The 21,142-nt window shown below is 41.6% G+C and overlaps 2 protein-coding genes and 1 gene segment (V, D, J or C); 2 read left to right on the top strand and 1 right to left on the bottom strand.

The window, feature by feature from the left end:
* LOC310828753 (uncharacterized protein) overlaps positions 1–21,142 on the top strand; it is a 274,212-nt gene that overhangs the window by 45,286 nt on the left and 207,784 nt on the right. The gene's annotated exons all lie outside the window — the stretch shown is intronic.
* Positions 1–21,142, top strand: part of LOC310828875 (Ig mu chain C region secreted form-like) — a 1,309,992-nt gene that overhangs the window by 1,108,039 nt on the left and 180,811 nt on the right.
* Positions 10,901–20,648, bottom strand: LOC310830725 (vomeronasal type-2 receptor 26-like; the record flags this gene model as incomplete). The annotated part of the gene is made up of 6 exons (XM_083710553.1): positions 10,901–11,805; positions 12,620–12,746; positions 14,618–14,845; positions 15,330–15,986; positions 19,877–20,251; positions 20,631–20,648. 6 exons carry the CDS (start codon positions 20,646–20,648, stop codon positions 10,901–10,903), a joined length of 2,310 nt encoding a protein of 769 aa, XP_083566679.1.

The following is a 21,142-nucleotide window of genomic DNA, read 5'->3' as shown; positions in this document are numbered from 1 at the left end:
CTGAACTGTGAAAAGCCAGGCAAGTCTCTCTCGCCCAGCATTCAGACACTGTACTTGAAGCTACTCCCTCTATTCTCCCTACATTAAGTCATTCTTCAGAATGATTCTCCCCATATCAACCAGCCTGAGCCCCAAGATCCATGGGAAGGGTTGTGTGTGGTCACACTGAGCAGCATGTAGGAAATAATCAAAATTGGGGGACTCTAATTTGTTTAATTTGATTAGGTTCTAGTCAATTTGTTTAATTTGATTAGGTTCTAAAAGTGTCCTTTTTGAGGACACTTTTAAAAACCACAAAAAGAATAACAGGAAGTGCAATTTAAAAAATTGTCTAAGCTTTTTTTTAAAAAAAATGCTCCCGCCCCCCTGAAAAAAGCTTATTCCCACTCATAATAAAATGTATGGACTGAAAGCATCTAGAGAGACCTACCCTTCTGGGTGGAAATCTTTCCATCTGGACACAGGTCGCAACTGTAGCAGCAAAACTTCACTCCTTCCTTCTTTTTCTTCTGGTAACCAGGACGGCAGGAGTCACTGCACACAGAGACAGGCATCACCTGCCCATAAAGGGGAAGAAAAGATTACTAGAATGGGAGAAATTTACAATCTTTCTGTTTACTCTGTAAGCACATGATGAACATGGAAGAATTCAGAACATGGTACATTCAATATAAGCATGCCACAATGTGCCAAAACAGTCCTGAGCATATAATGCATTATTTTTGAAGTCTATTGTTTAGAACCACACTTCTCAGAATGGTTTATTAACCAATCATTATTTTAAGGTAACTCTGGGAATTGTAACTCAGTAGGGAAAATAAGGCTCTCCTAACAACTCCCAGCATCCTTAACAAACTTCAGTACTTAAGATTTTGAGGGGGAAGCCATTTTGATTAAAGTGGTCTAATTGTGCTTTAAATATAAGGTGTAAATGTGGCTTGGTTACCAAAGGGTGAAAACCTCCCAACAACAACAACAGCAAAGATGATTTTTTTTCCTCAGAAGAAGCTGTTAATTTTGACATTTTCTTAAGAATGTTTCCCATCTAGAGGACATTTCAGTACAGTACATATTGACATTAATCTTCCATCTGATCTATGTTACTAACACCAATCCTTTGGGAGACAAGAATATTTTTGTATCTCCAACCAATATGGCAGAAGGCATAAACTGAAAGCATATCAGGAATCCAAACCTGGTTAAATCTCCTGTGCCACACAATTATGTCTGTATTAATGATGAACTCTTTTCCTTCTTGAAACTTGGTATCCACCCTTCCAACTTTGACTCTTTGGAAGGATTTGTTTGGGAAAGTGACCATGTTCATTATGTCAAATCCACCTCTCCTCTCCCTGTTATCTTGAAAAAAAATTGCTTCTCCAACTGAGTTATTAAACAAAATGCCTTCAAGAAATGGGTTCAGCTAGTTGAAGAAGAACAAGGGTGGTTAGGAATGGGATCAAAACTTACTGGAGTCAATATGCTGAAATTTTTCCTTGATTACATTGCTTATGTAGTTTCATCTTACAACAATTTTGTAATAGGTTATAGTTAAGGCAAGAGGACCAATATAGTATTGTCCATAGAGTGTCAGACTAATACCTTGGGAGACCAGGATTCAACCTGAGGGGCCAGGGACCAACTGGGTGCATTACCTTGTGTTCCTTTCTCAAAAAGGTGCGCTATGAATGCAAAAATAAAAAAATGTAAAATATGAATGCAGGTTTTTTGTTATAGATGTCCTAGGCTCTGTGGTTTAACCCACAGCACCACCCGCGTCCCTTTTTGAAAATGACTTAGAAATAGTTATTTCTTCAAAATGCAGCAGTCAAATTAGTGGCTGGGGTTCCATTTAGATCTAACATAACCTATTTCACAACAGCCATACTGGTTGCCAGTTCATCTCTGACCCCAATTCAAGGTGCTCACATATGCATTTAAAGTGTCATGTGAGTTTAAATATCCCCAAATATCTGAAATACTGCCTACGGACCCTCTTGGTTGCTGAGATCAGCAGATGATGGCCTCTTATTCATTCCTTTCCTACCAGACACTAATATAACCTGTTTTACAACAGCTTTACTGGTTGCTAGTTAAACACAAATGTTTAAAGTCCTAAATGACTCAAGTCAGACATATCTGAATTACCGCTTCCTTCCCTACAGGCCCTCCTGAGTGCTAAGATCAGCAGAGGAGGCCCTATTGCTAGTTCCTCTCCTCTCAGGCACTTGAGGGAGGTTTGCGGCCCAGGAGAGGGCATTTTCTGTGGCAGCCCCTAAGCTGTGGAACTCCCTCTCCACAGAGATACACCTGGGACATACATAGCTTCTGACGAAAAGACGCACCTCTTTACCCTGACGCCTGAGGGGTATATTTTTAAGACCCACCTTATGTTGGTTATTGTAACTTGTTTTAAACTGTTTTTTTGCTTTAATGTGGTAACCCACCCTGGGAACTTAAGATATGGTATTATTATTGTTGTTGTTGTTTTAAAGAATAAAATTGGAGGGTGCATGATTTTGTTCTATTCGCTTCATGAAAATGAGATTATTTCATTATGAATACACTACCTTCCAAGGCTGGAGATCTTGAAGACTTTTGCCACTCATTATTGGACTGTGTTTGTATCTAGATGACTCTATGGCATGCAAAGCATGTGCCACAGCATAGACGGCATTATAGATACTGTAGCTGTGACCAGTCATGAGCATTTCAAATATAGATGCAGGAAGATTCTCCAACCTCTCCTCTCCAGTACAAGTTTCACCAACCTCTATCAGCTCCTGGGAGTCTGGAAATAAACAGTTAAATGCTTGCTCCCAGAAGTCCTTGAGAAAGCCATCTTCTTGATTCCAGCCAGGTTTTACGATCTGAAGAAAATCCTTGAATCCTTGAATCTCAGCAGAGTGAATTGTGAAGGACAGGGCCCCTTCAAACAATTGAAAATCCCATACGTTCTGAACGCCTGTTAAGGTAAAATCCAGCTGGGCTGTCATAACCCACACCTTTCCAAGTGAGGTACCCTCATTGTAGCTAGGAAATCCTAGGAGCACATATGCATTCACCCATAGAATTGTCATAGAATCTCCATAGATGACAAAGGTACTGACTTTGCTCTCTGAGAACGCTGGATAAATAATAGATGCTGATACGTAAAATGCAGTGAAATTCGTTAAATCATGTTGGTTGGTGATCCTTTGTGTGAAGGCTGAACAGATTCCATTCTGAGAAAGCAATGGCTCCAGGGTCTGTATGAATTGTTCTCCACTGTTATCGTCCACAGCAAAGAGCCCAATCCAGGTCCATCCAAAATGCTTCAGCAAGTTAATGATCCCAATGTACTGGTTTGCTTCACTTGGGACCATCCGGTAAAAGGAAGGCAATTGCCTTGTGTGCTCAGAGGTGAATGAACCATAAGTGAACTGATGGGGAAAATGCAAATATTTCAAGAGGCGCATCTGAGCCTGCCGACCTGTGCAAAACAGGAATGTTTATCAGGGCAATGGAAAAGCTCCTTAAGAAGACTGTTGTAGGTGATAAGAGAAATTTTGGAAGCAGGCCAAAACTCCCTGAAAGATTGCTGAAATGTAGCCTGCGGGGATGTATTATTTATTAACTGGTATATGAGAGGGTCTGAGGACTAGCATCTTTTAAAATGAAGTCACAGTTCAGTTTATTTCATTCCCTTCTTTAAAAAGAGGATATTGCAGCTGCTGCACACTTGGGAAATGGCACCACTAAACTTCAGGGGGACTTCAGCATTAGGGAAGTTTTTGGATTTCTCACAGCCATTCCTCTGCTTATTCTGACCCTCAAAATTACTCTCAGCATTCCAGGAGAAGAATGAACTTAGTGACTATCCCCCCTTCATCCATGGATAAATCCTACCTGTGGATACTTGTATAGGCTTAAGAGTTCTGCCATATGGAAGGAGACATCAGAACCAAGTCCCCCAATGACAGCTATGAGGTTTTTCTGGTTGTTGCATTTGTAATTGGGGACAAATCTTCTGAATTTGAAGAGCAGGTCCATAGTGGTCTGATAAGTCATCCTTGCGTCATAGTAGCTGTCATAGATGTGGAACCCAAGGGTGACATTGGGCAAGATGCTGGGATTCCCATTGATCTCATTTACGGCAAACACCAAGGCCAGGATGTGCTGGTAGAATTTTAGCACCACACTGCAGAGAGAGTTTGAATGCTCTTTCAGCAAAATAATAATAATAATAATAATAATAATAATAATAATAATAATAATAATTATAATAATTTATACCCCACCTTTTTGGCTAGGTTTCCCCAGCCACTCTTTCTGACTAACAACAGAATATTAAAAAAAAACAACAGTAAAAGCTTCCCTAAACAGGACTGCCTTCAGATGTCTTCTAAAAGTCAGATAGTTGTTTATTTTCTTGACATCTGATGGGAGGGCATTCCACAGGACGGGAGCCACTGCTGAAAAAGCCCTCTGCTTGGTTTCCTGTAACCTCACTTCTCACAGTGAGGGAACCGCCAGAAGGCCCTCAGAGCTGGACCTCAGTGTCCGGGCTGAGCAATGGGGGTGGAGATGCTCCTTCAGGTACACTGGGCCGAGGCCATTTAGGACTTTAAAGTTCAGCATCAACACTTGGAATTGTGCTCAGAAACGTATGCGGAGCCAATGTGGGTCTTTCAGGACCAGTGTTATGTGGTCTCAGCGGCCAATCCCAGTCACCAGTCTCGCTGCCGCATTCGGGATTAATTGCAGTTTCCGGGTCACCTTCAAAGGTAGCCCCACGTAGAGTGCATTGCAGTAGTCCAAGTGGGAGATAACTAGAGCATGCACCACTCTGGCGAGACAGTCTGTGGGCAGGTAGAGTCTCAGCCTGTGTACCAGATGGAGCTGGTAGACAGCTGACCTGGATACAGAATTAACCTGTGTCTCCATGGGCAGCTGTGAGTCTAAAATGATTCCCAGGCTGCACACCAGGGTGGGCACTAATACCAAGAAGGCCCTTTGCCTGGTTCCAGCAGCAAAACAGTTTAGAATAATTCTGCTCCATCCTGTCTATAACCAAATTGCTTGCCATAGGGACAACAATCGTGGCAAAACTTAGTTACAAAGTGGTGAAAGTTCCTCAATTACTGGTATAGAAACTCAAGACTGGGTAGTGGCAGCCACATACTAACCAGCTCAAACCTTTTCACACATGGAGTTTCTCAGGTAGACTGAAGGGGAACAAAATCTTGATTACCTACTTTGTTCCAGGGTGAGCAAAGTCTGGAAGAACAGCTTTCTCTATGGTATTAATGCATTAATTAGACTTAATTCATGCACTAATTAGATTTAAGTATGTTGGCGATATGAGGCTGGTTATCAAAAATAGAATGGGATTTGAAGCAGCAATGGAAATGATGCACCAAGACAGATAGATCATTTTAAACAAATATTAGTTCTTCTTCTGAAGAAGCTGTTGTTTGAAGCACACATCATTATAACATATTGATTTTCCTCCCTCTCTAAGAAGCTTCCCTTATTGGGAAGATTTGCCATGGTATCAAAGGTTGTACAGCAGGTGGCTTGTAGGTACTCCTCAGGAAATAATAGGCATGATCTCCCTTTTATTCACTGTTCAAATCTACCATTTATGTCAGTCTCTACAGGCAGCTGACCAAGTTTCATCTGGTTCATGCAGCACTATTTTTCTAGGAAAACAGGTGCCTAAACTCACCTAAACTCCCCCATTCTCTTAGAAAGTCACTTTTTACATTTTTTAAATGTATTGCATTATTTTGTGTATTTCTCTTATTTTTCAGTAAAAATAGTATTACAGTGGTACCTCAGGTTACATACGCTTCAGGTTACAGACTCCACTAACCCAGAAATAGTACCTCGGGTTAAGAACTTTGTTTCAGGATGAGAACAGAAATTGTGCGGCGGCGACGCGGCTGCAGCGGGAAGCCCCATTAGCTAAAGTGGTGCTTCAGGTTAAGAAAAGTTTCAGGTTAAGAACGGACCTCCGGAACGAATTAAGTACGTGACCAGAAGTACCACTGTATATTTATTGAGAGTGAAATTCTGTTTAACTATTATTTACTGATATTTTGAAAGTTTATTTTATTCTATACTACTATATTCTAATGGATAACTGAACTTTATTTGATAGTGATCTTTTCTATTATCACTAAATTGTGTTAGATCAGATTTTTATAAGATGTGTGATCTTTCTTGTATATTTTGTTGTTCTTCCAGCATGTAAACCACCTTGTGTATAGCAATGTAAAAATATGGTATCTAAAAGTAAAATGAAAATGAAATTATATCCTATTATTTGTATGAGCAACTGGTTGAGTGTGTGATCTGGCTAAGATCAAATGAAGCAGATTAAGGGGGAAGGTGAATGCTTACTTTGGAACCTCAAACAACTCATGAGAAGGAAGTATATTGAAGAGTAGTTCATGGAAATGGTAAGAGATGTGAGACGTTATCCCACCAATGATGACGCTCCCGGGCTGGTACCACTCTTGTGGAACAGGGAGGGGATCATTCATGTGGCACTTCCTGGTATCTGCTTTACATTGTTTGGGAAGCTGAAGCAGCAGCAACAACACATGTAAACCCACCATCTTTACAACAATCTTCCTCTCTAGCATTCTCTTGCTCCAGCATCCAGCCTTACATTAATGCCTTACTTTGGGTGGTGCCTGACTCTGCCAATAAAGGAAAACAACACACTTATCTTTAGCATCAGCAGAATTTGAGTGCCTGCCTCAGCAGGCTAGTAGAGACAACCAATACAGACTCTGAAGTTTGCTCTACAAAATGGCAACACACATTGCAGCTCAAACTGGCAGAACCTTACCTGCATCTTGTCACTCATCAGTGACAGGAGACTTGCTTGTTTTCTGTATCTACTTATGGAGACAGTGTTTTTACTAAATGTTGTTATTTCCTGTAACACCACTGGAGCTTTGGGCAGGTGAACAAATTACAGTAATTTGGACACCTGCAGGGGGAGATAGGTAACTTTTACTAAATGTTGTTCTTTTCTGAAAAACCACTGGAGCTTTGGGCAGGTGAACTAATGACAGTAATTTGGATAGCTGCAGGGGGAGCTAGGTAACTTACCTCTGCAATGTCACTGTGCCAGAAGCACTTCAGGTAGCAAACATATTTGCTCTCTACTTGAATCTGGCCATGAGAATGTTTTTTTTAAAAAAAATATTTTATTTGAGTTTTTAAACGTAAATGCAAAAATAAAAAACAGTATAACATATATCATAACATCTTTTCTTAACATCTTTGGACTCCCTCACGCCTCCCGCTCCAATTTGCATCATTGTCAATTCTTGCCAGCAATTTATCATCTTGTTTACGCTCTTGTGTCAAATTCATTTAAATATAATCTATAAATTCTCCAACAGGTTTATAATTTTTCCCCAAATTTACTTATCATCTTAATTCCTTCTAATTTAGTGGTGCACAATTATTTATGATCTAGCATCCTTTCTTAACATTCAACCAAATTACAGTGTTTTTTTAAATAAATCTTGAATTTCTTCCAATCTTCTTCAACCCTCTCCTCTCCCAGGTCTCGGATTCTGCCAGTCATCTCGGCTAGTTCCATATAGTCCATCAGTTGCATCTGCCACTCTTCCAGTGTGGGTAGTTCTTGAGTTTTCCAATTCTTAGCGATGAGTATCCTTGCTGCCGTTGTTGCGTACATGAAAAATGTTCGGTCCTTCTTTAACACCTTCTGGCCAACAATGCCCAGAAGGAAGGCCTCTGGTTTCTTGGTGAAGGTATACTTAAATACCTTTTTCAGCTCATTATATATCATTTCCCAGAAGGCCTTCACCCTAGGACAGGTCCACCAGAGGTGAAAGAATGTTCCTTCACTTTCTTTACATTTCCAACATTTATTATCAGACAAATGGTATATCTTGGCAAGTTTAACTGGGGTCATGTACCATCTATATATCATCTTCATTACATTTTCCTTCAAAGCATTACATGCAGTGAAGTTCAACCCAGTGGTCTACAACCTTTCCCAGTCCTCAAACATGATATTATACCCAATGTCCTGTGCCCACTTTATCATAGCTGATTTAACCATTTCATCTTGTGTATTCCATTTTAACAGCAAGTTATACATTCTTGAAAGTACCTTAGTCTTTGGTTCTAACAATTCTGTTTCCAACTTCGATTTCTCCACCTGGAACCCTAGCTTTTTGTCATTTTTAAAAACTTCTTTAATCTGAGCATAATGTAACCAGTCTCGCACTTTATCCTTCATTTTCTCCAAACTTTGCAATTTCCAATTGTCTCCATCTTTTTCTAGTATTTCCCAATATTTTGGCCATTTGGCCTCCATATTGGGTCTTTTTCGGGCCTTAGCTTCCAGAGGTGAAAGCCACCTTGGAGTTTTATTTTCCAATAAGTCTTTGTATTTTGTCCAGACATTAAATACTGCTTTTATGACAATATGGTTCTTAAAGGCCTTATTGATCTTAACCTTGTCATACCATAAATATGCATGCCAGCCAAAAGCATTGTTAAAACCTTCCAGATCCAGCACATCGGTGTCCTCGAGAAGTAGCCAGTCCTTTAGCCAGCAGAAAGCTGCGGCTTCATAGTACAGCTTTAAGTCTGGCAGGGCAAAGCCCCCTCTTTCTTTCGCATCAGTTAATATCTTAAACTTAATTCTGGGCTTTTTGGAATCTGGCCATGAGAATGTTATGCACCACAAGGAGACCACAAATGAGTGATGCATCCCAGACTTACAGGAAGGGCAAATTCATAGCCTAAAGTGAATCCACACATTTCCATAATTGTGAAGGAAGCTCAGAGTATCAATGCTGAAACAATGACCACTGTCCAATCCCAGTTTTTTGACCCACACTAGATACAGCACTTGCCATGTAGTTTGGAATTGTTTTTGTATTCTTGCTGTTAAACAAATAACTGTTAACTAGCTTATGAGAAAGCTGAAACAAGACTGTGGAGGCTTGAAAGTGTCAGGAGCTTGTCCTACACTCGATTAGGACCCTAGCAGAGACACATGCCCCACTGGCATGATCTCTCCCTCCTGGTCAATCGTTTGGGAGCTTCAAAAGCTTTCATCAGCCCTCTTCAGCCCAAACATCACAGCAACCAATGCCACCAGATATCGGCACACTTAGTGATCCACAGAGTCTTCTCAGCTTGCGTAACAGACTTCAGCAACTCAGCATTTTGGTTAATCTACTTTATTTACATATAAACACACATGGAGCACTGCAACATGGCTCCCTCTCTCTCTGGCATCAGACAGCAAAGAGAAAGAACAAAGGACAACAGTCCCACTTCACAGAACACAGTAACACAAACATCCTGTCTCCGTCACTTCCCATTCTGTGGAGTCAAAACATAAACCGTCATGTGATAGACAAAAATCCCATGACTGCAATCATGGAGCAGGAATTCTAACAGAAAGCCTCCTTCCCCCCCCCATATATCCTTCTTATTGAATATTGTTCCTGATTCACCTGCACCAAGTTTGCAGGGAGGTTAGATTGTATCTGGTCTTCACTGAGCATTCATTCTGATTTGCTTGTGTGGAAATTATACAATAATTTGCATTCATTCTGATTTGGAATGGATGAGAAATGTGACATAGTTTTTATTTGAGCACAAATATATGAAATCCCCTCTTTCTGAAGCAATAGGAGAACCAAAGTTCATGGAATTATCCTAATTTTGATGCAGTTCTCCAACAAATGACCTTAAAATATACATATTAGCAGAAATGGGTATAAAAATGAAAACAGTATTTGAAAACAACCCACACAAATTCAGCTGGATGGCTCAGTTGGTTAGAGTGTGGTGTTGATTGATAATGCTAAGGTTGCAGGTTCAATCCCCACATGAGACAGCTGCATATTCCTGTATTACAGGGGGTGAGACTAAATGATTCTCAGGGTACCTTCCAACTCTTCAATTTTATCATTCTTTGAATGCATTATATCATGGGAAATTGATGGCCAAAATATGTACATTATTCAAAACTGCACAAAAATATTTATTAGGAGAAATTTGCACTAAAATGCTGATGAATCTTCTGAAGGATTTAAGTGGGGACTCCAGTTACTGCAGAAATGTGAAGATCTGAATTTATGGTTGGGAAATGATCATTCCATTCCTAACCCCGATTTGACTGCAAGGTGCATATACATCTACCCATTAAAAATAGTTCATCCCATACTTTTCAGTCCCGCCCCCATTACTTTCCTATTAGAAAACAGTCCACTTTTTGTGGAATGGTTGCAATAGGGCAGCAGAACACTTTAATCCACTTGAAACGCAATACCTGAAACTCTGCTATATGATGGAATAAATCCTAGATAATACTGACAGTACCCTGTACCCCCACCACAGTCTTGATAGAACCCCTGGTATTCACTGTTGGAGGAAAGTCCTCATTGTTATTAACACATGCAGAACAGATAGTATATGTTGTATAAAACAGGCCTGCCATATGTCTGGAATTTCCCAGACATAGCTGGAATTTGGCCCACATAAAAGTGTCCAGATGGAAATTGCTGAAATCCATATGGATGGCAACCCATGTTGATGTGTGTCAATTTTTGCGAATCTTTTTGTTTTCTTTCCTTTCCTTTTTGAGAATCAAAACAACTTTGAACTCAACAACTTTGGGTGACAATTTTACCCTCTGGAAACAAAGTGTCCAAATTTTCAGTTTTTGAAATATGACAATTCTTTATAATACCACAAGTGAGTTTGAATTGTTACTACAATAATGAAATTGATAAAAGATGAAGTGCTGTTTCATTTAATCTTAAGTGGCAACAACTATGAAATAATGTTGAACAAATATCTCCAATACTCACATACCAACAATGAGAGTGTGGGGGAGAAAAAGTCACCAATCCTTTTTCCTTATTAGTTGCTTCCTGTTGTTCAAATCAGGTCTCAGGACAATGATGAAGCATTTAGGGGCAAAGATGCAGCCTAATAACCCAGCAGTGGAGGCCAAGATGGAGAAGATCTCCACAGCCACCATGTATTTCCCCTTGGTGCTCAGGTAGGTTGGAACAAATGACAACCAAACACTGCAAAAAATCAACATGCTGAAGGTGATGAATTTGGCTTCATTGAAACTGTCTGGCAACTTCCTTGCCAGGAATGCCACAGTGAAGCTGATGATGGCCAGAACTCCAAGGTAGCTCAGAACAAGATAAAACATGATGACAGACCCTTCATTACATTCCAATATGGTCTGTGTAGGTACTGACTGCATGTCCAAATTGGGGAGTGGGGGAGAAATTGCTAGCCACACTATACAGATGCCTGCTTGAATCCAAGAGCAGAAAAGGACAATGGAGTTGGCCAATGTTTTTCCCACCCACTTCCTCATGCTGGACCCTGGTTTGGTGGCCATGAAAGCTACAACCACAGTGATGGTTTTTGCCAATACACATGAAACTGCTACAGAGAAGATGATTCCAAAGGAAGATTGTCGGAGGCAGCAAGTCAACTTCTGAGGTCTTCCAATAAAAAGTAAAGATGAGAGGAAGCAGAGCAGGAGGGAGACCAGGAGAGTGTAGGTGATGTCCCGGTTGTTGGCTTTGACTATGGGAGTATCTTTGTGCTTAATAAAAGTTCCTAACACCACGGCTGTGATGAAGGAAAAAGAAATAGCAACCAAGGCTAAACTGATTCCTAGGGGTTCTTCATAAGACATAAAGACTGTCAGTTTTGGTATGCACCCATCTCTGGCCTTGCTTGCATACTGATCTTCTGGGCATTTGGCACAGTCATCCATGTCTGAAGCAAGAAAATAATGATTGTCACAGTGCTAAATGTGCATATGAAATTTGCAAACAACTTAATTTTGAAACAATGCCTCATATGTTTTACAAATAATACTATAAAACAGCATTCATTTTTAAAATAAAAACTAAAAAGGCCTTCAACAAACATGAAGAACAATTCAACATAAAATAATAATCCAAATTATCTTATATCTAAACTGTGAAAAGCCAGGCAAATCTCTCTTGCCCGGCATTCAGACACTGAACTTGTAGCTAATCCCTCTATTGTCGCTACATTATGTCATTTTTCAGAATGATTCTCCCCATATCAAGGTCCATGGGGAGGGTTGTGTGTGGCTATAATTTGTTTAATTTGATTAGGTTCTAGTTAGTTGTTGTTTTTTGTAATAATTTTATTGATGGAAACCTTTTTGAGGACATTTAAAAAAAACACAGATAGAAGAATAACAGAAAGTGCAATAAAAAAATTGTCTAAACTTAAATAAAATTGTTCCCCCGCCCCCTGAAAAAAGTTCATTCCCACTCATAATCAAACATATGGACTGAAAGCATCTAGAGGATTGGTAGGCAAACTAAGGCCTGGGGGCCACATACGGCCCAATCGCCTTCTAAATTTGGCCCGTGGACCGAATTTTTACATGAGTATAATGTGTGCTTTTATTTAAAATGCATCTCTGGGTTATTTGTGGGGCATAGGAATTCAAACCCCCCCCCAAAAAAATGTCCAGCCCACCACAAGGTCTGAGGGACAGTGGACAGGCCCCCTGCTGAAAAGGTTTGCTGACCCCTAATCTAGAGAGACCTACCCTTCTGGGTGGAAATCTTTCCATCTGGACACAGGGCGCAACTGTAGCAGCAAAACTTCCTTCCTTCCTTCTTTTTCTTCTGATAACCAGGACGGCAGGAGTCACTGCACACAGAGACAGGCATCACCTGCCCATGAAGGGGAAGAAAAGATTAGTAGAATGGGAGAAAGTGACAATCTCTCTGTTTATTCTGTAAGCACATAATGAGCATGGAAGAATTCAGAACAGGGTACATTCAATATAAGCATGCCACAATGTGCCAAAACAGTCCTGAGCATATAATGCATTATTTTTGCAGTCTTTTGTTTAGAACCACATTTCTCAGAATGGTTTAATAACCAATCATTCTTTCAAGGTAACTCTGGGAATTGTAACTCAGTAGGGAAAATAAGGCTCTCCTAATAACTCCCAGCATCCTTAACAAATTTCAGTACAGTGGTGCCCCGCAAGACGAATGCCTCGCTAAACGAAAAACCCGCAAGACGAAAGGGTTTTCCGATTTTTTAGCGGTTTCGCAAGACGAATTTCCCTATGGGCTTGCTTCTCAAGATGAAAGCCCATAGGGAAATCTCCGGGGATAGCGGGGAACCCTCCTCCCACCGCAAGCCCCGGGAACAGAGGAGAAGCTGCGCGCCTTCCCCTCTGTTCCCGGACCTGTCCTGAAGGCTTGCGGTGGGAGGTCCGGGAACAGAGGAGAAAGTGCACAGCTTCTCCTCTCTTCCCGGGGCTTGCGGTGGGAGGAGGGTTTTTCCTCCCCACCGCCAACATTCAGAACAGCATTCTGAATGTTGGCGGTGGGGAGGAAAGCCCTCCTCCCACCGCAAGCCTTCAGGACAGGTCCAGGAACAGAGGGGAAGGCGCGCAGCTTCTCCTCTGTTCCCGGGGCTTGCGGTGGGAGGAAGGTTTTTCCTCCCCACTGCCAACATTCAGAACATCATTCTGAATGTTGGCGGTGGGGAGGAAAGCCCTCCTCCCACCGCAAGCCTTCAGGACAGGTCCGGGAACAGAGGGGAAGGCACGCAGTGCTTCAGAAGAGTTCCCCGCAAGGCTCTCCAGGCTGCGGATATCAGCCTGCTGCCCCTATTCGCAGCTTGGAGAGCCCTGCGGGGAAGTCCTGCAGGGCTCCCCAAGCTGCGAATGTCTGCCCCGTGCCCCTGAAGCAGAGCGCCCCTCACGCCAGGCAGCAGGCTGCTATCCGCAGCCTAGGCAGCCCTGCAGGAACTCTTCTGAAGGCTGGCGGCGGGAGAAGGGCTTTTCTTCCCACCGCCAGCCTTCAGAAGGCTGTTCTGAAGGCTGGCGGTGGGGAGAAAAGTCCTTCTCCCCCCGCCCCACCAGCCTTCAGAAGAGTTCCTGCAGGGCTGCCTAGGCTGCGGATAGCAGCCTGCTGCCTGGCGCGAGGGGCGCTCTGCTTCAGGGGCACGGGGCAGACATTCGCAGCTTGGGGAGCCCTGCAGGACTTCCCCGCAGGGCTCTCCAAGCTGCGAATAGGGGCAGCAGGCTGCTATCCGCAGCCTGGAGAGCCCGTTCCCTAGTCTGAAGGCGGTCTCCCTAGGAACGCATTAATTGATTTTCAATGCATTCCTATGGGAAACCGTGCTTCGCAAGACGAAAAACTCGCAAGACGAAAAAACTTGCGGAACGAATTAATTTCATCTTGCGAGGCACCACTGTACTTAAGATTTTGAGGGGGGAGCCATTTTGATTAAAGTGGTCTAATTGTGTTTTAAATATAAGGTGTAAATGTGGCTTGGTTACCAAATGGTGAAAACCTCCTAACAACAACAACAGCAAAGATTATTTTTTTCCTCAGAAGAAGCTGTTAATTTAGACATTTTCTTAAGAATGTTTCTCATCTAAGGGATGTTTCAGTACATATTGACATTAATCTTCCATCTGATCTATGTTACGAACACCGTTCCTTTGGGAGACAAGAATCATTTTGTATGTCTAACCAACATGGCAGAAGGCATAAATGGGACGCTTATCAAGAATCCAAACCTGGTTAAATCTCCTGTGCCACACAATTATATTTGTATTAATGATTAACTCTTTTCTTTCCTGAAACTTGGCATCCACCCTTCCAACTTTGACTCTCTGGAAAGATTTGTTTGGGAAAGTGACCATGTTCATTATGTCAAATCCACCTCTCCTCTCCCTGTTAACTTGAAAAAAGATTTCTTCTCCAGCTGAGTTATTAAACAAAATGCCTTCAAGAAATGGGTTCAGCTAGTTGAAGAAGAACAAGGGTGGTTAGAAATGGGATCAAAACCTATTGGAGTAAATATGATTTAAAATTTTGTTGACAAAATTGCTTATGTAGTTTCATCCTACGAAAAACCTGTCTAAAATATTGTTTATATTTAAGGCAAGAGAACCAGTATGCCATGGTTGTTATAGTTTAATTTGAATAATAGTATTGATGATGATGATGATTGAATAAAGTTTGAAGATGCATTATTTTTCATATGCTCTTTATGTAAATGAGATTATTTCATTATGAATACACTACCTTCCAGGGCTGGAGATCTTGAAGACTTTTGCCACTCATTATTGGACTGTGTTTGTATCTAGATGATTCTATGGCATGCAAAGCATGTGCCACAGCATAGACAGCATTATAGATACTGTAGCTGTGACCAGTCATGTGCATTTCAAATACAGATGCAGGAAGATTCTCCAACCTCTCCTCTCCAGTACAAGTTTCACCAACCTCTGTCAGCTCCTGGGAGTCTGGAAATAAACAGTTAAATGCTTGCTCCCAGAAGTCCTTGAGAAAGCCATCTTCTTGATTCCAGCCAGGTTTTATGATCTGAAGAAATTCCTTGAATCCTTGAATCTCAGTAGAGTGAATTGTGAAGGACAGGGCCCCTTCAAACAATTGAAAATCCCATCCGTTCTGAAGGCCTGTTAATGTAAAATCCAGCTGGGCTGTCATAACCCACACCTTTCCAAGTGATGTTCTTTCACTATAGCTAGGAACAGCTATGAACACATATGTATTCACCCATAGAATGGTCATAGAATCTCCATAGATGACAAAGATACTGACTTTGCTCTCTGAGAATGCTAGATAATTAATAGAAGCTAATATGTAAAATGCATTGAAATTGGTTAAATCTTGTTGGTTGGTGATCCTTTGTGTGAAGGCTGAACAGATTCCATTCTGAGAAAGCAATGGCTCCAGGGTCTGTATGAATTGTTCTCCACTGTTATCGTCCACAGCAAAGAGCCCAACCCAGGTCCATCCAAAATGCTTCAGTAAGTTAATGATCCCAATGTACTGGTTTGCTTCACTTGGGACCATCCGGTAAAAGGAAGGCAATTGCCTGTTGTCACTGTGCTCAGAGGTGAATGAACCATAAGTGAGCTGAAAGGTGAAACGCAAATATTTTAAGAGGAGCATCTGAGTCTGTTGACATCAAAGAGGAATGTTTATCAGGGCAGTGGAAAAGCTCCTTAACAAGACTATTGTAGGTGATAAGAGAAATTTTGGGAGCAGGCCTATACTCTCTGAAACGTTGCTGAAATGTAGCCTGCGGGCATGTATTATTTAATGACTGGTATATGAGATATGCTGTGGCGAAGGGGCTTGAATAACTCAGAGAAGCTATGAACTATGCCGAGCAGGGCACCCAAGATGAACAGGTCATAGTGAAGAGTTTTGACCAAACGTGATCCACCTGGAGGAGGAACCAGCAAGCCACTCCAGTATCCCTGCCAAGAAAACTCCATGGACAAAGACAACAGTCATATAGAGGTTATGACACTGGAAGATGAGCCCCTCAGGTCGGAAGGCATCCAACATGCTACTGAGGAAGAGCGGAGGACAATTACAAGTAGATTCAGAGCTGATGAAGCGGCTGGGCCAAAGCCAAAAGGACGCTCAGTTGCAGATATGCCTGGAAGCAAAAGGAAAGTCCAATGCTGTAAAGAAAAATATTGCATAGGAACCTGGAATGTAAGAACCATGAACCTGGGTAAGTTGGATGTGGTCAAAAATGAGATGGCAAGAATAAATATTAACATCCTGGGCATCAGTGAACTAAAATGGACGGAAATGGGTGAATTCAGTTCGGATGACCATCATATCTACTACTGTGGGCAAGAAACCTGTAAAAGAAATGGAGTGGCCCTCATAGTCAACAAAAGAGTGGTGAAAGCTGTACTGGGATGCAATTTCAAAAATGATAGAATGATCTCGATACAAATCCAAGGCAGACCTTTTAACATCACAGCAATCCAAGTTTATGCACCAACTACTGGTGCTGAAGAAACTGAAATTGACCAATTCTATGAAGACTTACAACACCTTATAGAAGTGACACCAAAGAAGGATGTTCTTCTCATTATAGGGGATTGGAATGCTAAAGTAGGGAATCAAGAGATAAAAGGAACAACTGGCAAGTTTGGCCTTGGAGATCAAAATGAAGCAGGGCAAAGGCTAATAGAGTTCTGTCAAGAGAACAAGCTGGTTATCACAAATACGCTTTTCCTACAACACAAGAGACGACTCTACACGTGGACATCACCAGATGGGCAGCATCGAAATCAGATTGATTATATTCTCTGCAGCCAAAGATGGAGAAGCTCTATACAGTCAGCAAAAACAAGACCTGGAGCTGACTGTGGCTCAGATCATCAGCTTCATATAGCAAAATTCAAGCTTAAACTGAAGAAAGTAGGAAAAACCACTTGGCCAGTAAGATACAATCTAAATCAAATCCCTTATGAATACACAGTGGAAGTGAGGAACAGGTTTAAGGATTTAGATTTGGTGGACAGAGTGCCTGAAGAACTATGGATGGAGGCTCGTAACAATATACAGGAGGCAGCAAATAAAACCATCCCAATGAAAAGGAAATGCAAGAAAGCAAAGTGGCTGTCCAATGAGGCCTTACAAATAGCGGGGGAGAGAAGGCAAGCAAAATGTGAGGGAGATAGTGAAAGATACAGGAAATTGAATGCAGATTTCCAAAAAATAGCAAGGAGAGACAAGGCCTTCTTAAACAAGCAATGCAAAGAAATAGAGGAAAGCAATAGAATGGGAAGAACCAGAGATCTGTTCAAGAAAATTGGAGATATGAAAGGAACATTTCGTACAAAGATTACCATAATAAAGGTCGAAAGTGGTAAGGACCTAACAGAAGCAGAAGACATCAAGAAGAGGTTGCAAGAATACACAGAGGAATTATACCAGAAAGAAATGGATGTCTCGTATACCCCAGGTAGTGTGGTTGCTGACCTAGAGCCAGACATCCTGGAAAGTGAAGTCAAATGGGCCTTAGAAAGCACTGCAAATAACAAGGCCAGTGGAAGTGATGGTATTTCAGCTGAACTATTTATAATTTTAAAAGATGGTGCTGTTAAGGTGCTACACTCAATATGCCAGCAAGTTTGGAAAACTCAGCAGTGGCCAGAGGATTGGAGAAGATCAGTCTACATCCCAATCCCAAAGAAGGGAAGTGCCAAAGAATGCTCCAACTACTGCACAATTGCACTCATTTCACATGCCAGCAAGGTTATGCTTAAAATTCTACAAGGAAGGCTCAAGCAGCATGTGGACTGAGAACTCCCAGAAGTGCAAGCTGGATTTCGAAGGGGCAGTGGAACCAGAGACCAAATTCCAAACATACGCTGGATTATGGAGAAAGCTAGAGAGTTCCAGAAAGACATCTACTTCTGCTTCATTGATGATGCAAAAGCCTTTGACTGTGTTGACCACAGCAAACTATGGCAAGTTCTTAAAGAAGAGAAGAAGAAGAGTTTGGATTTGATATCCCGCCTTTCACTCCCCTTCAGGAGTCTCAAAGCGGCTAACATTCTCCTTTCCCTTCCTCCCCCACAACAAACACTGTGAGGTGAGTGGGGCTGAGAGACTTCAAAGAAGTGTGACTGGCCCAAGGTCACCCAGCAGATGCATGTGGAGGAGCGGAGACGCGAACCCGGTTCCCCAGATTACGAGTCCACCGCTCTTAACCACTACACCACACCTCCCATTAAAGAAATGGGAGTGCCTGATCACCTCATCTGTCTCCTGAGAAATCTCTATGTGGGACAAGAAGCTACAGTTAGAACTGGATATGGAACAACTGATTGGTTCAAAATTGGGAAAGGAGTACGACAAGGCTGTATATTGTCTCCCTGCTTATTTAACTTATATGAAGAATTCATCATGTGAAAGGCTGGGCTGGATGAATCCCTAGCTGGAATTAAGATTGCCGGAAGAACTATCAACAACCTCAGATATGCAGATGACACAACCTTGATGGCAGAAAGTGAGGAGCAATTAAAGAACCTATTATTGAGAGTGAGAGGGCACAAAATATAGTCTGAAGGTCAACATCAAAAAAACAAAGATCATGGCCACTGGTCCCATCACCTCCTGGCAAATAGAAGGGGAAGAAATGGAGGCAGTGAGAGATTCTACTTTCTTGGGCTCCATGATCACTGCAATGGTGACAGCAGCCACAAAATTAAAAGACTCCTGCTTCTTGGGAAAAGCAATGACAAACCTAGAGAGCATCTTAAAAAGCAGAGACATCACCTTGCCAACAAAGGTCCATATAGTAAAAGCTATGGTTTTCCCAGTAGTGATGTATGGAAGTGAAAGCTGGACCATAAAGAAGGCTGATCGCTGAAGAATTGATGCTTTTGAATTATGGTGTTGGAGAAGACTCTTGAGAGTCCCGTGGACTGCAAGAAGATCAAACCGATCAATTCTTAAGGAAATCAACCCTGGGTGCTCACTGGAAGGACAGATCCTGAAGCTGAGGCTCCAATACTTTGGCCACCTCATGAGAAGACCCCCTGGAAAAGACCCTGATGTTGGGAAAGATGGAGGGCACAAGGAGAAGGGGACGACAGAGGATGAGATGGTTGGATAGTGTTGACCAAACTGCGGGAGGCAGCGGAAGACAGAAGTGTCTGGCGTGCTCTGGTCCATGGGGTCATGAAGAGTCGGACACGACTAAACGACTAAACAACAACAAACAACAATATGAGATGGTCTGAGGACTAGCATCCTTTAAAATAATGTCACAGTTCATTTCATTTCCTTTTTTTAAGAAAGGACATTGCAACTTCTTCACACTTGGGAAATGGCACCACTAAACTTCAGGGGAACTTCAGCATTAGGGAAGATTTTGGATTTCTCTCATCCATTCCTCTGCTTATTCTGACCGTCAAAATTACTCTCAGAATTCCAGGAGAAGAATGAACTTAGTGACTACCCCCCCTTCATCCATGGATAAATCCTACCTGAGGATACTTGTATAGGCTTAAGAGTTCTGCCATGTGGAAGGAGACATCAGAACCAAGTCCCCCAATGACAGCTATGACGTTTTTCTGGTTGTTGCATTTGTAACTAGGGACAAATCTTGTGAATCTGAAGAGCAGATCCATAGTGGTCTGATAAGTCATCCTTGTGTCGTAGTAGCTGTCATAGATGTGGAACCCAAGGGTGACATTGGGCAAGATGCTGGGATTCTCGTTGATCTCATTTATGGCAAACACCAAGGCCAGGATGTGCTGGTAAAATTTTAGCACCACACTGCAGAGAGAGATTGGGTGCTCTTTCAGCAAAGAAGCACTTAAGGCAGCCAAACTCTTTAGAACAATTTTGCTCCATCCTGTCTATAACCAAATTGCATGCCATTGGGACATCAATCATGGTGATTATGATGATACCACATTTGTACTGAAAGTACCCTATTACTGCTGTTCCTGAGATAGTAAAACTTTTCCTTTATAGACAAAACGACATTGTAAATAATTATAATAAACGTGTAAATTGCCTTGAATCAGCAAGAAGATTTTGTTAGTCCCAATCTTGCAATTTCCCCCAAAATTTAATCCTGGGGACATTAGACAGAATACTTTATGAAACAGTATCTTCCACCTCTTCCATCACCAATTGGCAGGGGATCTAAAACATCCATTGACTGGAAATTTCAAATACTTTAATCTGGTTCGCTCAGCACTATTTTTCTAGAAAAAAGGAGCCTGAACTCACCTTGACCACCTCCCTCATTTTCTTAGAATGGCAATGGCACCCACCTGAGAGGTGCTGGAACTGGGTTCCTACTTTCCCCTGAGTTCACTCATGTAGATGGATGTAAATTTGATGCCATTAACAGTGCAATCCAGTGCAGTGCATAGGAATATTCCTAAAAAGAAGAAACTGAATGCCTTCCCCTGAATCCCACTGAGCAATAGCTTCTTCAAGCCTGCGACATTGAGAACAGCACACATAACTGTGATATGTTTGTGTGCATGTATTGACCTTATATCTCAAGTCAATCTTTTTACATTTTTAAAATGTATTGCATTACTATTATTTACTGATATTTTGAAATAATATGGATAACTAAACTTTATTTGATAGTGATCTTTTCTATTATCACTAATTTGCGTTGGATCAGATCTTTTGTGAGATGTGTGATCTTTCTCATATATTTTGTTTGTTGTGGAAACCCAGTCAAATGGGTGGGATATAAATAATAAATTATTACTACTACTACTACT

Source organism: Podarcis gaigeae, assembly GCF_964106915.1.
Source record: "Podarcis gaigeae genome assembly, chromosome: 13".
Lineage (NCBI taxonomy): Eukaryota > Metazoa > Chordata > Lepidosauria > Squamata > Lacertidae > Podarcis > Podarcis gaigeae.
The sequence above is the reverse complement of the archived record's forward strand: the minus strand, read 5'-3'. Positions and strand labels throughout refer to the sequence as shown.